At 38.5% G+C, this 15,029-nt stretch overlaps 1 protein-coding gene across 2 annotated transcripts in view; it reads left to right on the top strand.

Annotated features, from left to right (window-relative positions):
- The window catches only part of EXOC6 (exocyst complex component 6), a 1,799,203-nt gene that overhangs the window by 1,259,247 nt on the left and 524,927 nt on the right, over positions 1-15,029 (top strand). Inside the window, exons 18-19 of one of the 2 annotated variants that reach the window (XM_044056688.1) lie at positions 1,237-1,416; positions 2,156-2,185. In XM_044056688.1, coding sequence (XP_043912623.1) covers positions 1,237-1,416; positions 2,156-2,185 — 210 coding nt within the window. The remainder of the gene's footprint in view (positions 1-1,236; positions 1,417-2,155; positions 2,186-15,029) is intronic. The other variant, XM_044056689.1, reaches the window with a different exon arrangement.

Raw genomic sequence — 15,029 nt, 5'->3', positions numbered from 1 at the left:
TAATATCCAATAAAACAATTCATCAATTATATAATTATACAATTAATTAATTAAGTGCATATTTGACAAACATAACTTAAAAACATGCTTTTAAAGCTATACAACATATTTCCAACAACAATCTACATTTAAACCAAATGGGATCAAAGTCTCAAACTTACAGTCTCCTTATACAATAACATATTTCTCTTATAATCCTCATTTTCTACCTGTATTTGTTGCAACACTGTAGCTGTTAAGTCTTTAGGAACACTGTTATGATATAATTTAAAATGCTGAGCTAAGTTACTTTCTTCTTTATTTAATCTAATGTCCCTTAAATGTTCCAGTAACCTCATCTTAAACATTCTCTTTGTTTGCTGTATATAAAATTTATTACAACCACATTTTATAGCATAAAATACACTTTCTGTTAAAAAATTAAATGTTGCAGCAGCTTCAAATTTGATGTTATTAATACTAGAAAAAGTCTGTACAATATGTCTGCAACCTAAACATCTTCCACAGGGTGCAGTGCCTTAAAACTGCATCTGTTGCAGTAACCTAATTTGTGTTCTCTTAAATTTTGTATGCACTAGCCTATCTTTTTTACTTGACCCTCTTTTATAAGAAAAGACCAAATTATGTTCCACTAAACCTTTCAACTCTGAAAACTTACTTAGGAATTGCCAATAATGTTTTATAACTTGTTTAACTTTCTCACTCAACAAATTATATGTTAATACTATGAAAAAACTATTTACATTCTTGTATGTCTTTAAATATGGTTTTGGATGTCTATGTACTGTTTTATTATTATCTTTACTATATATATCTTTTCTCTCTCCATACTTTTCTCTATAACATCTATGTTATACTTCCTCTGTTTAAACATATTAGCTGATTTAAATAACTCCTTTTCAAAATCAGCATTATCACTGCAGATTATGGATATTCTCAAAAGTTGGTTATTTTTCTTCTGAATTACTTTTTGTTGTATGGTGTATTTTAGAATATATTTGTTGACGTTCACTGTAAAGTAGCATTCTTCACCATTTTGTTAGTGAAATTTTGTTCTCATTTAGCTTGATTTTAAAGAGTTAGCTTTCCTGAGTTTGCATTCTGCTTAGCTGTAGTAAATGAGGAAGAACTATAGTGCACAAAATAAGCAGCTCAACGAATGGTTAATTTTTCTTGTTTTTTCTACTTTTGTTCTATAAGTCATGTTTTACCTCTTGATGTGATTATTTGTTTTAGGATGCAAGGCATGGAGCAGAAGGAGAGATCTACACTAAGCTTAACCAAAAGATTGATGAGTTCATTCAGTTAGCGGACTATGACTGGACCATGTCTGAGCCTGATGGTCGAGCTAGTGGTTACCTAATGGATTTGATAAATTTCCTCAGGAGCACATTTCAAGTTTTTACCCATTTGCCTGTGAGTATATCAGGAGTTCTCTTCATGAGTTCCCTTTTAGTCCTTCCCTAGAAATGTATATGGTAGACTTAGTGTATACTTCCCAGTGATGTACATTATCATTGCTGTCTGTTCATATAATTAACTTGTTTCTCTTCATTTGCATTAATCATTTTCTGATAAATTTAAAATGCTGCATTTGCTTAAAAACTACTTGTCAGAAGTCTGATTGGATTAATCAGAGGAAACAGCATGACAAAGTAGCCATCAGAGAATTTTAATTAACTGCATAGGTGGTATTTAATCCACTTAAAACCATCATGCAAGGAAGAAAACAGTTATTTTTATTCCATTATTCTTTTGATGCTACTTCCAGATTTTAACTGCTTAGCCATAGAGGCAGAACAATGGCAGACTCTAATCCTTGTCATTTAATTCAGAGACATAATTCTTAAAATGTATGCATTCCGCAAGTTCTGGAAGAGTATAACGTTGCAAGTATGCTTCCTTAATGCTTTTCTGCTATATGTCCCATATGTTACGCACTCTCTAATTGAATTAAAATGTTTAAAATGTAGTTAGTTCTTAAAATACTTTAAGAAGTTCCCAAATGCTGATTTTTACAATGAACATTAGATTTTTATGTAGCAAAAATAGAAGCTATTGCTCCTTTGTCTTTATATATAGCCTTTTTCCAGTAGATACTTCCTTGTTTACATTTTGATTTTTGTTTTGATTTCCTTGCTGGTTTCCTTCTCAGAATAACAACAATGACCATGCTGCCATGTCGGTAAGTTTATATAAACAAAAGACGCATGCAAATCTGGAACTATGAAGTGCCTGCAGGTTTATTGCTTCAGTCAACATTCAGTGAATAAAGAAGCTAGCCAAGTGATGACAGATTACACTAAGGATTTAGCCGTGCCTTTTGTAGTCTCAGGTCACTGCAGTATTTGATTGGTGGATTATCTGGTGTGCAGTCTGTGCCCAGGCATCAAAGACAGAGTTTTTGTTTGTTTTATTTTATTTTTACATGATAATAGGCTGATGATTAAGTCGCTACTGTAGGGGATTGGTTTCTATTGGTACCTTATCGCATTACCTGTTATTACTTTGTGCAGTATACTATGCTTTGAGTGGATGTACTGTTACATATTTGAATGAACTGCCATGTAAAATGGATCATAATGACAGGGTCACTAGTACTACAAATTCAACAGTTAGTGGTGACAATTTAATGTTATCTACCCACGTGTGAAATAGTAGGCACAAGCTAAGAAAGTGCACAGTGAAAATATCAGAGTTAAGCTGGCATAGTTAGAGTTTTTGTTAAATAACATTATTTCAGGTTTTCTTGTCGGTGACTTGGTTAAACGTATAGTAGTACTGCTTTTTTAATGTTTTTTTTTTCTTAATCGTGATTTACATATGGGGAACAGAATGTGGTTGTCTTTCATCTCTCATACAGATTTATTCATTGTGGGCAGTTTTTGGTGTTATTTTCCTTTACTTTTTGACCTTATACCTAAGTTTTGTTATGAGTGAGCTAACCTTTTGGAATTTGACAAATTAGCAAGTACTACAATAGTGGCTGATGGTTAGTTGCCACTGTTCATGTAATTTTCTTTCTTTGCTTTTCATGGAACACATTATTTTCCTTTTTCTTTCTCCGTATGTATATGTAAGGTGCGTGAGTGCATACACACACACACACACACACACACACACTATTTTAAGCAGTTAGGTGGACAGGACCACAAAGGTGTTTTCATTCATGACCTACAATAACAGGGTATAAAGAATATTGCATATCACAGAAAACAGCAATCAGCCCTTTATATATATATATATATATATATATATATATATATATATATATATATACACACATAATGTGCGTGTGTATGTGTAAGATGAACTGATCAGCAAACAGATTAGCAAAAGTCTAAAAAAGAACACACACACACACACACACACACACACACACACACTCACACACACACTCCAAAATGTTTACGTGGAGTATACAAGTAATAAAAAATTATTTTTGCTGAGGTGTAAGCCCCCCTTCACTCCCACATTGGAGGCTGCACCATCCACACCCCCTACAACTTATATATAACTATGAGATTGCACATTAGTGTAGAATGTCTTGTGTGTGCGCATATATATATATATATATATATATATATATATATACACACGATATATGTATAAAATCCAACCCTTGCTATCTTACACTGACGATGTTGACCAAATGGACTTGACAAAACCGCTGTCTACCATACATTCATCTTAGAGGAATATATGCACATACAGACACACGCACACACATATATATATATATATATATATATATATATATATATATATATATATATACACACACACACACACACACATATATATATATATATGTGTGTGTGTGTGTGTGTCTGTGTGTGTGTGTGTATACATGTTAGCTATTTGGTCAGCTAAGCAGATGGTTGAAAGGGGTGTGAGACTGCACAATTCTCAAAACTAGGGAATGTGCTCTTTCCCTGATAATTAGTGGGGGGAGGGGTTGTGGGGGTCTAAGGGAGACTTACCCCCTGCAAAATATGTTTTTGTCTTTTTTTGTTTTAATTTTGCATGTGCCTAGGTTATTGCTTGATGCATGCATAGTAATGTTGACTTTTTTAGTTGTCAACATTTTGTGGACATTATGAAAATCAACCTTTGGGTCTTTCGGTTATATTCAGTTGATCTGTATGTGTGTGTGTGTGTGTATATACCTCTCTTTCTCTCTCTCTCTCTATATGGATCTATGTCAGTTGAGTGAGTTTTCAGAAACTCAAAATTCATATAGGCGAGACAATATGATTTTCTGGAAACATGAGCATTATTTTTTATGGTTTTACAGGGGGGCAAGCCTCCTGTATGCCCACCACCCCATGCTAATTATATATACCAACTCCAACATCGCACTACAGTGAGGAAAACAGTAAATTTCCTGATCCTTACTATACTGCAGTCGTCATTCAAAAGCTTAGAGTTTTCAGTAATTCGATCATATCTTCTCGACTATATGAATTTTGAGTTTCTGAAAACTCAGTCAACTGATGGGGATCCCTCTCACTCGCTCTCGCTGTCTCTTTCTGTATATGTATTTATGTATATATATATATATATATATATATATATATATATATATATATATATATAAATCATAGGTAGGGTATAATAATCGAGTTAGTAGACTAATAGTTAAAATAATAGAAACAAATCAGCACACCCAAAACTGTGAACACCCAGGTTAGTACTTTGAAAGGTACCAGTAGCTGTGTAAGGAGAAGGTAAGTGAGCATGAGAGATGAGGAACAGCTAAAACTGATGGAGAAGTGACTGCAACACAGAGTAGTTCAATATAAATAGATTTTAAGGATAGAATTAAAACAGTAATAGGAATTAGCAATATCTAAAGACATAAACATTATCTTTAGGGTTTCATAATTTGTGTCCAGTGCTGTTAGATATATTTTGTATTTTAACTAATCATTTGACATTGAAAATGTAATGTATAGGTACTTCAGAGGGTGATTTCTTTTATGATGATAGATTCTTGCAGACTTGGATCAAAATGTGAGATAACACAATTCAACCACACATTTGTTTTACTTGGTGTATAGCGTACAGATATTTTTTATAATTTTATTTTCTGTTCACAAAACAAATAAATATTATTGTTAGAGATTAGTTTAATATGTTCATGTCTGTTGAGCTGCTTTATGCTTTGTTCACCCAGCATTTTTATTTCAAAAGATGGAACTGAATTTTTCCTGAAATCTAAAATTAGGTATATGCTTAACAGATATTTTTAAGAAGTCTTTCTTGGTCTGAATATTACAAAGTTATACATCAGGCATCAGTTGTCCAGATTTGTTTTTGCAATATAAGCTTTGCTTCCGTGTTTTACTTCATTTAAGAGTGGTGGTGCTTTGCATGACTTCTTCCACACAAGTCTTGTCCTTCTGCCTAAGTGTACATCTGGTATCGGGGTATCCCTAGGGAAGCGCTCCATTTTCTTTTACAGGCCATACTCCATGTTATGCAGTATGCATGTGAGAGCAGATGTGATTAAAACTCATGTTGCTAAACTCTTAGCCCAGCACCCATGTCTGTGATGTTTTGATGTTTGGAAAAACAGTTGCATTGACTGATGTGAAATTCTGACATGTATGCATTCATTATGCTTCTTTTTATTATCTGAGTCTGTTTTTGTAACTTTACATGCAGTATACTTTTGTTAATAAAAACTTATTTAGCTTTAGTATATGATGATTGTTTATACATTTTGGTGTCTTTAGACTTTTATTAAATGACTGTCTCAAGGTAGTGTTATAGACCAGTAACACATTAAGTAAATCATTTCACATTTCCAACAGTAGCTGTACAGCTTTGATTCACTTTTGAATTGCTATTGTATTACTGTTTTTATTGGAGCATGCAGACCATTAATGTCATGTAAACTTAACCAGTGATTACAAAAAATCTAAATTTGTAAAATAAAACAACCGGAAAGTTTATAAGGTGTTTTTTTAAGCAGTGTTAGAAGGGATGATGAGGTATTTCCTTCATCTTGGGAATGGAAGCTTCTGTTGTTTTCATTGTTTGTGTGATTGGCAGTCACAGTCCAACTTCACAGCTGGCAGTAGAGCGGTGGCGGATAGAGGGTTACTTCACTTTACTAGCTGAATTCAGAAGCTGTCAATCAAAATTCAACATATATTACTCAAGGGCATGGGTTTCCATACTGATTCCACCAAATGCTGCCTCATGCTGTCTTTGATTGGCACAGCTTGGTAGGGAGGATAGATGAATCTGTCACTGACTGGCTAATTGTGTTGTTGGTCTCAGCCTGGCAGCAGGTCTTTGACTTTTAAGTGTCTCAGTGCAAAACAAATTAGGAGATTGTAGTCATATTTCTCATTCTGTATGCTTTGACTTTGTTGAATGCAGTCCATAAATCATACTGACTGATGCGTAATGAATGCTGAAAGCTGCTTTTGAATCAACTAGTCCAGCTTTAGACAGCAGTGATGTGAAGGTGTCATGCAAGGATGGAAACGGCTGACCCTTTGAGAATTTCTTGGGAGTTAAAGAAGTCTTTGGTGCCATTGTTCTTAACTGAAAATGCCTTTGGTGACTTTGGAAAAGATTAAAAATGCCAGCAGATTCTTTTAAACCGTTAAATATATATGCATCACTTTGAATGCGTATTTATCATTTTTGTGGGCATATTTTATCAAGATTAAACATACTAAAAAAATGTGGTTTGACTTCTAGCAGGTATATTCATATTTTGGGGAAAACAGGAGGCAACAGATTACTGTCTTTGTCAATTTCTGGACATTCAATACAAGCAACAGCCTGTGCTGTGTTGCATATACCAGTTACCCTGCATCTGTACTGCATTTTATGTTAGCTGACAGATTACCAAAGTGACTAGTTGCCTGAATTAGAAATCTAACTGATCTTTTGCAGTATGATTAATTAACTAGCACAGAATCAAGTAAAGTGTTTTCTTTCATGTGATTTTTTCTAGAAGTAGAAATTGCAGGAGGATTAGTTCTTAGCTATACTCTTCTGTACTGTTGCAACATATTGATTTTGCAGTGGCCCCTGAACTCATAAACGTAGTATACACTTGCATAAATGCATTATACATACCATGTTTAGTACACTGTTGTGTTATCGTGATTGGTAATCATGGATCATGTTAATGACAGACTGTGCACAGAAGACTTTTCATATATGTGGATCATACACTGGTGTACATAGCATGCCTTAATACTGAGTTCACCAGTGTCACACACTGAACAATGCACCAAGAGATAGCTACACATCAAAACATTCACAGTAGTAGCTTTTCCCTGCTGCACTATGCTCCCCCTTCAAGCAGTTTGAATGTACATCTGGTTTGGATGGTTGTGTTTTATGGCAACAGTAAAACAGCTGAAACTCTAAGTTTTGAGATATGTGAGACTCCACCACTGTAAATAATCTCTGCTGTGCTTCATTGTCATAGCTCATAGAAACTCATAAAAGTTTTCAGTTTGTTTGGTAAAACAGTGAAGCACAGTTAGTATAATATGCAGTAAGAGGATTTGGTATTCTTGGAGCTCATTCCCTGTGGGAGTGGGTACCAGGGATGTGTGGTGTTCTGAGTGGTGGGTGACTGTGGGGTGCATGTGTGCACTGTGCATGTAGTACTGTAGCTACACAATGGTGTCAGATTAGCAATCACAAAAGGCTTTATTGTATGTGTCTGATGTGTACTAGCCCTACTCCACAGTGTATGTTTTTATGAATCCCACCCTCAGTTAACTCAGTCATGACTGGTTATAAAAGATGCACAGAATAACTGTGTTACATGGAAATAAAAATGAAGCAGTGTATGATAAGTCTTTGGGCAGTCTTGTTTATTGATTAATAGGCTAACTACATTTTCACTAGCAGTCACTAATATTCGCTGATAAGTATGCAGTAGTGATAGAACATAGACATCAAGCAATTTTATGCAAACATTGTTCAGATCAATCATTTGAGCAGTGTGTGTGACTAGGGGAGGCACTACAGTGGTATCTGCTTAGTATAGAAATCCAGCTAATGTAAACATTTTAGCTATGGATGCAATAGACTGTGTATATGTTGTGTCATTAACTTAGGGCAGTGTTTATCTACAGCTGGTAAACATTTATCTGAGAAGCAAGTTGTAAAAGAAGTGTAAGACAAGTGGGATAAGCTGTATGATGAAAGTGGGACAGATGTAGAAACAGGGAAGAGGAGAGAGAGAGTGTAGGGAAGCAATATGTGAATGGTAGTATAGAGGCAGTAGTCCTCTTAAATATTTTCTTTGAGAAGGGATTTGTATTAAGCCACTAGCATAGGTAAGGTAATACTTGGATTTTAGAAGCAGTTGCTAAGTCACCTTTTCAAGATTGTAATTTCTTTTTTTGATCATAAATTAAGTAAAACAGAACTGTGTTGAATATGATGAACAGAGAGAAGGTTTTCTATGGAGAGGGATAGCCCTGCACCCACACTATTATAAACAACTCTACCATTGCTTTGTGTTAAGGAAGAGTTGTTTACTAGTCAGAGCCTTTAATAACCTGCTAAGAACTTGCTTTATTACACCATCTAGTATTATATCTTATGATGTCATGATCTGTAGTTTCCAGCGTCTTGGGTTCAGACAGGATGAATTAAAATGCAGCAGAGTTAAAAGAGATCAAGTGCAGGGCCTGATCTCATCTCTTGGTATTCATTAGACTTTTGGAAATACTCTGTTGTATCCATTGCTGGAAATTTATAACAGATCCGTAGATAACATATTTGTTCCTGAAATTTGGATAACAACAAATGATGTCCTTTCTTAGTCAGTGTTTCAGTATTCATTACTATAGGGATATCCTACCGAGGATAGCCTTACTTGTGCAGTACATCAGATATATATACTACTATGCCTACATACAAAGCATAAACTACATAAGTGACGTATGAGAGCAAAAGCCCTCAGAACTTCTTTGCCACCAGTCTGAACACAGCATGTTGAATTTGTCTAGTACAGTTCACCGAGCCTAGGGCAGATATGTACCCCTTTGGGGACTATTCTTTTTTTCTTTTAGCTTGTTGTACTTTAATTACATTTCATCCAGAAAGGGGAAATGTGAATATAGAGGTAAATTACCCATAAGGATAGGCACAGTAACTGCCTTTTTTGTTTAGCTGTGGAGAATGACCGTAAACAGTGTTCTGCTTGCTTAATTTATATGACCCTGCACAGCTGTCTTTCCTCTCTCTTGTTATACCTGGAAAACCAGCTGAAGGAACTATGTCTATGAAATCTTCCTGCATGGATGTCCTCCTTTGAAGAAGAAGTCAAAGAAATTAAAACTGGAGGCTTCTGCTGTCCAGCCTTTGCTGGATGTCTGTGATGTGTCAAATGAAGAGCTTTTGGCCCAACTAGTTCAAATGTATTCTCCATCTGTTATGTCCCATTCAAGGCTGATATAAGGCATGCAGCTCAATCATCTGAGGCTGAGCTGATGTCCATGAGGATGAGAAGGGGGAACTGTGGCTGATAATTTCTTTAGGACCTAGGGGGAATTTCATAAATAATACTATAAATAATACTGATGGAAGAAATTATGGGTTCCGTCATAGAACTTTGCCAGAATGGACATACCTTTTAAAAAAGAAATAGAAGGTAAGGCATGTTGCTCCTTTTGCTGATGATCCCCATAAGGGGTGGCAGGATTTTTCCCAAGGTCTTTTTAAAGACCTAATGGCTTTGAAGCCTCCTCAGAGATTCAGTCCTTTCTTCTGTAGGGGTTCCTTCTACTTTCACTCTCTACAAAAGGACTAGAGAGATGACTGATGATGATGAAGATTTAGATTCATTTACCTCTTGCTGTGTATTATGATGTAGAGGACACTCTTTCCCCTTTTCCCCAGTTTAAGAACTTTACTTTGGATATACTTGTCTTAAATTGATGGAAAATTTTAACTGGGAAGGCTCTCAGATGTCTGCAGTTCAAAAGGGATATTTTGATCTCCTCCAGATGGATTCCCCTAAACCTTTTGCAGTGCCTCCTGAGGCTCTATTAGACACCTTCACATATGCTTCTAAAGCCTCTGAGTCTCAGTCTCCTGCCCCTAAAAATCTGAGCACATTATTTAAGGTTCCAGCTGCTCATAAGTTTTTGTATAAGATCCCTCATCAGACCCTTTATCATCTTCCTCTTGACTGACAAGCTCACTAAGCTGATTGCTTCTTTGAAACTCGTGCTATCTGACAAGGATACAGAGCCATTGACAGATATTGCAAGAAAGTTTATACCTCTGTTTCCTTGGCTTTTAGGGCCATCAGTTATTAGACAAATATGACCGCATATGTGCTTTCCCAGCTTACTAAACTGGGGAAGGAGGGGTTAGCTGACATGCCTGAGACTGATAATAAATCTGTAACTCTTTCTTGGTTCAGTTTTGCTTCACAAGTAGGTAGACATTCAATTAAGTGTACCAGCTGTATCTGGGTGAGTCATAAGACTGTATTCTTAGCTTCAGTCCCTTCCAGAGGATGTGAGGGGAAAGTTTTAGTTTAGATTCTCCAGTGGATATCCAGAATTTGTATGGCTCTTCTTTTGCAGATCTCTTTAAAGCATTGTAAGACGTGCAATACTTTAAGCAGAGTTTTCTTTCCCCTATTCCTGAGTATTAAGGGAAGTATCTCAATAAAGCAGGTCCCTTTGTACATAAACATCCAAAATAACCTTTAAAAGATAAAAATCCTGTAAAAGGGTATTTTCTGGGGGAAAAAAAGTTATGACTCTAGGGGGCAAAAGTCTTCCTTTCAGGACAAACCTGCTTCTTTTTGACTGTACTCTTCTTCCCTTAAGTCAGATTCCCCTTTCTCGGAGATTGATTTTGTCTCTTCCCTTTTGGCTGAAGATCACTACAGACAAATGGGTTTTGTCTATAATTGACAATGACAATTGACAGTGACTGCCACATGCTGTAGAAGTCCCTTCCTCCCTTCTCAGGCATTTCTCGGCCTCCAAATTGCCAGTTTCCTTGGTTTCTGCCTCTACTTCAGGGCCTGTTATCTCAATGCACCATTCAACCCGTGTCTCCTTACAAGAGGGGCAAGAGTTTCTACTTCAGGATTTTTTTGGTTCCCAGGAAGGAGAGTCATTGGAGGCTCATTTTTATACATCTCCTTTCTCAACACTTTTCTGAAAGGTTCCCTTCCTCAGAATATTGACTCTTCAGTCACTGTTCTTCTACCTCAGGTCTTTCTGGTTTTTCTAGACCTAAAGGAGACCCATCTCATTCAAATTCCCCTCTCTTCAGGAGGTTATTTACAGTTCTCTACATCTTCCTTGCATTATCAATTCTCTGCTTTGCCATTTGGTCTTTCTACAGCCGTGAGGATATATACCAAATGCCTAGCCCCTGTCATAGAATTTTGCAGAGCCCGAAGCAGAAGCAGTTCGCAAGTGCTGGTCGCCGCTACCTGAAATTTTCGTTTTTCGAGTTTCAAACCTGAAGTCTTCTAAATGCCTCAACACAGGCCTCTAGCTATACCCCCTGTCCTGGATGTTGTAGATGATGTCTTCATGGAATCCAGTCTTACTCCAGACACTTTACCACCAGCCCCTAGAAAACCTGACGGGTATTGCAGAGTACCTGATTCTCACAAATTTCTCTTTAGGAATCCCACTGCTGATCCAGAGACCATTTCTCGGGGACCTAAAGGTATTAAGGCTACTACAGCCAAAAACCCTACCCCTTCAGACAGGGATTCCAGAGCTTTAGACAGATTGGATAAGAATACCTCTGCAACTCTTGCCATCAGGGCATTGAATTGCCAGTTTCACATGTTGAAGTACCAGCAACATATTATGGAACTAATTAAACAAAAAGTGGTGTTACTTCCTGATTGTGCAGAAAATAAAGATTTGCAAGAGTTAATGCATTCTGCAAACCAAGTTAGTAAGCATAATTTGCAGTGTAGCTTTGATGCCCTAGAAGCATCTTGTAGGGCTGCAGTCACTGGGTCTATACTGAGAAGGCATGTTTGGCTGAAGGAACAAACCTTGCCAGATCATGTCAAATCAAAATTACTAGATGCTCCTTTAAATAAGGACTGTTTGTTTGGCACCAAAACAGAAGAGGTTCTTAAAAAGATGGAAGAAAAAGCTAAATCTATGCAAACTGTTAAATAATTCTTACAGGTGCAGCCACCTTGATTCAGTAGGCATTGGCCTTAAAAAAACTGGTCCTTTCCAGCCCCTTCCAGGCCTTCTCAGTCCAAACCCAGGGGAAACAAACCACCCAAACTACAGCCTCAGAGTATGCCGAGATCTAAACAATGGAGTGCCCCCACCTCAAAAACAGGGAGTGATAAGCCACCCCCTTATGGAAAAAGTTCACAATGACTTTTCAGTTATCCTTCCCAGCCCTGCGCCCGTAGGAGGAAAGCTTGCCCGTCATGCAAAAAACTGGATGTCCATTACTCAGGACCAATGGGTCCTAAACATTGTATCCCAGGAGTACAGGTTTTACTTTCATTTACTGCCAACCCCAAGTGGGTTTCCAGACCTTCCTCCAAACCAGTGGGCAGAGGCTCAAAAGCAAGTACTTTTCCTGCTCAATATCAAGGCTATTCAAACTATTCCAGTAGAACAAAGGGGACAGGGTTTCTACTCCAGACTGTTCCTGGTGCCCAGAAAAGAGGGCTATTGGCGCCCAATCCTGGATCTATCAATTCTCAACACCTTTCTGGTGGTCCCAAAATTCAAAATGCTTACCCTGCAATAGCTTCTCCCTGTGCTAGCTAAGGATGCCTGGTTAGTCACCCTAGACTTAAAAGAAGCTTATCTGTACATCCCCATAAGGGAGTCTTGTGGGAAATATGTACACTTCAGGGCAGGCTCTATGCACTATCAATTCTCTGCATTTCCCTTTGGCTTGTCTACTGCGCCCAGAGTATTCACAAAGTGCCTGGCTCCAGCCATTGCATACTACAGGCAGAGAAATATCCACATTTTCCCATACTTGGACGATTGCCTGATTTGGGCAGGCAGTCAGGAATTGCTGCTTCAGCACCTGGCATTTGTAAAAAGGCTCCTGACGTCATTGGGGTACACCATCAATGAAAAGAAATCATCACAACTGGTGCCCAGTCGAAAAATTGTATTCATGGGAGCAAGCTTGAACACAACTTCCCAGATGGCATTTCTCACTCCAGAAAAACAGGTCTATTTGACCAACTACTTCAAACAAATGGCCACCAAAACCCAGCTATCTGCAAGGAAAATACTGCAAGCCCTAGGGTTCATGGCCTCATGCATTCTGCTAATTCCATATGCAAGACTGCATATGAGGAAACTTCAATGGTACTTAAAACGTCTTTGGTGCCAACATTCTCAGGACCTGGAAACAGTCATTCCTATCATACCTTGTCTAAGGGCAGAGTTCCTTTGGTGGGCAGAAGCATGCAACCACAACAAGGGAATGCCTTTCACTCAACCCCTTGCCACCCAAACCCTGACAACAGACGCATCAGACTATGCATGGGGGGCTCACATGGCAGGCAAATGCATTCAGGGCAAGTGGAGCCCAGGACAAATTCTCCTGCACATCAATCAAAAAGAGATGCTAGCTGTACAGAATGCTCTGACAGCCTTCAAATACCTAATCCTTCCAGGACAGCTGCTGATAAAAACAGACAACACCACAGTTATGTGGTACAGAAGCAAGCAGGGGGGAACCCATTCTTACCCACTCTGCAGGTTAGCCATGACCCTGTGCAACACAGCCTTGAGCAACCAAGTGTATCTACCAGCTCAGTTCCTGCCAGGCAAACAAAATTCACTGGCAGACGACTTAAGAAGAAATCTCCTAAACCCATACGAGTGGAAATTGGAGCCCAACACCTTCAACCTTCTAATCCAGCAGTGGAGGACACCGGAGGTGGACCTCTTTGCCTCCCCCGAGAACCACCATTTGAGGAAATTCTGCACCAGAAACCCTCACAGCAGGGCCTGGAAGGTGGATGCCCTATCCTTCAAATGGGAAAACCTCACAATTTATGTCTTTCCCCCTCTGCCCCTACTCTCAAAAGTACTACACAAGAGCAAACAGGACAGGCCAAGGGCAATTCATATTGCCCCAGACTGGCCACACCAGCACTGGTACCCACTCTTATGCAGTCTGACAACGGTGCCACCCTGGCACCTTCACCAGACACCTTTCCTGCTGTCTCAGCAGGAGGGACAGATTTTGCATCCACAGTTGCAAACCCTAAACCTTGCAGCCTGGCTTGTCCTCTGAATACACCACCAACAACCCTCAGCAAACAGGTGCTGGACGTCATTCTTGAGGCCAGAAGGCTTAGTACTAGGAAATCCTATGTTGAAAAGTGGAAAAGATATTGTTCTTGGAATCAGTCTCAAGGAAAGGACACAGCAGTGCCCTCCTTACCTCAAATCCTGGATTACCTAGCAGAGCTACACCACAGAGGCATATCCTTCTCCTCCATTAAGATTCATGCCTCTGCCATCTCAGCTCATTATAATACTGAGCCACCTGTATTTTCTCACCCTCTCATCAAACAGTTCCTGAGAGGGACTAACAACTTAAGGCCCCATAGGAGAGCACCCACCCTTGCCTGGGACCTTAGCTTTGCACTGGAAAAGCTCACACTTCCCCCTTTTGAACCTGCTGCTTCAGCAGAGTTAAAATTCCTGTCTTGGAAAACAGCCTTGCTTTTAGCCATAACTTCAGCAAGAAGAGTGTCTGAGTTACAGGCACTAATGGCTGTGGAACCCTTCATTATTTTCCATGCTGGCAGGGTTTCCCTCAGAATTAACCTGTCCTTTTTGCCTAATGTGGTGTCCAGTGTGGCTTTAAACCAATCCATCCATTTACCAACCTTCTTCCCTAATCCGCAGAATAAAGGGGAAAGGATCCTGCACTCCTTGGACATGCACAGACAGCTCAGGTTCTACCTTGACAGGATTAAACCTTTCAGAAAATCTGACCAGCTGCTAGTCAGCTTTGCTATAGGGGCAGAGGGCAAGGCC

This window comes from Protopterus annectens, chromosome 14.part0 (assembly GCF_019279795.1).
Source record: "Protopterus annectens isolate FY-2018-M chromosome 14.part0, PAN1.0, whole genome shotgun sequence".
Lineage (NCBI taxonomy): Eukaryota > Metazoa > Chordata > Ceratodontiformes > Protopteridae > Protopterus > Protopterus annectens.
Note: the sequence above shows the minus strand (reverse complement) of the source record. Positions and strands in the feature narration are given on the sequence as shown.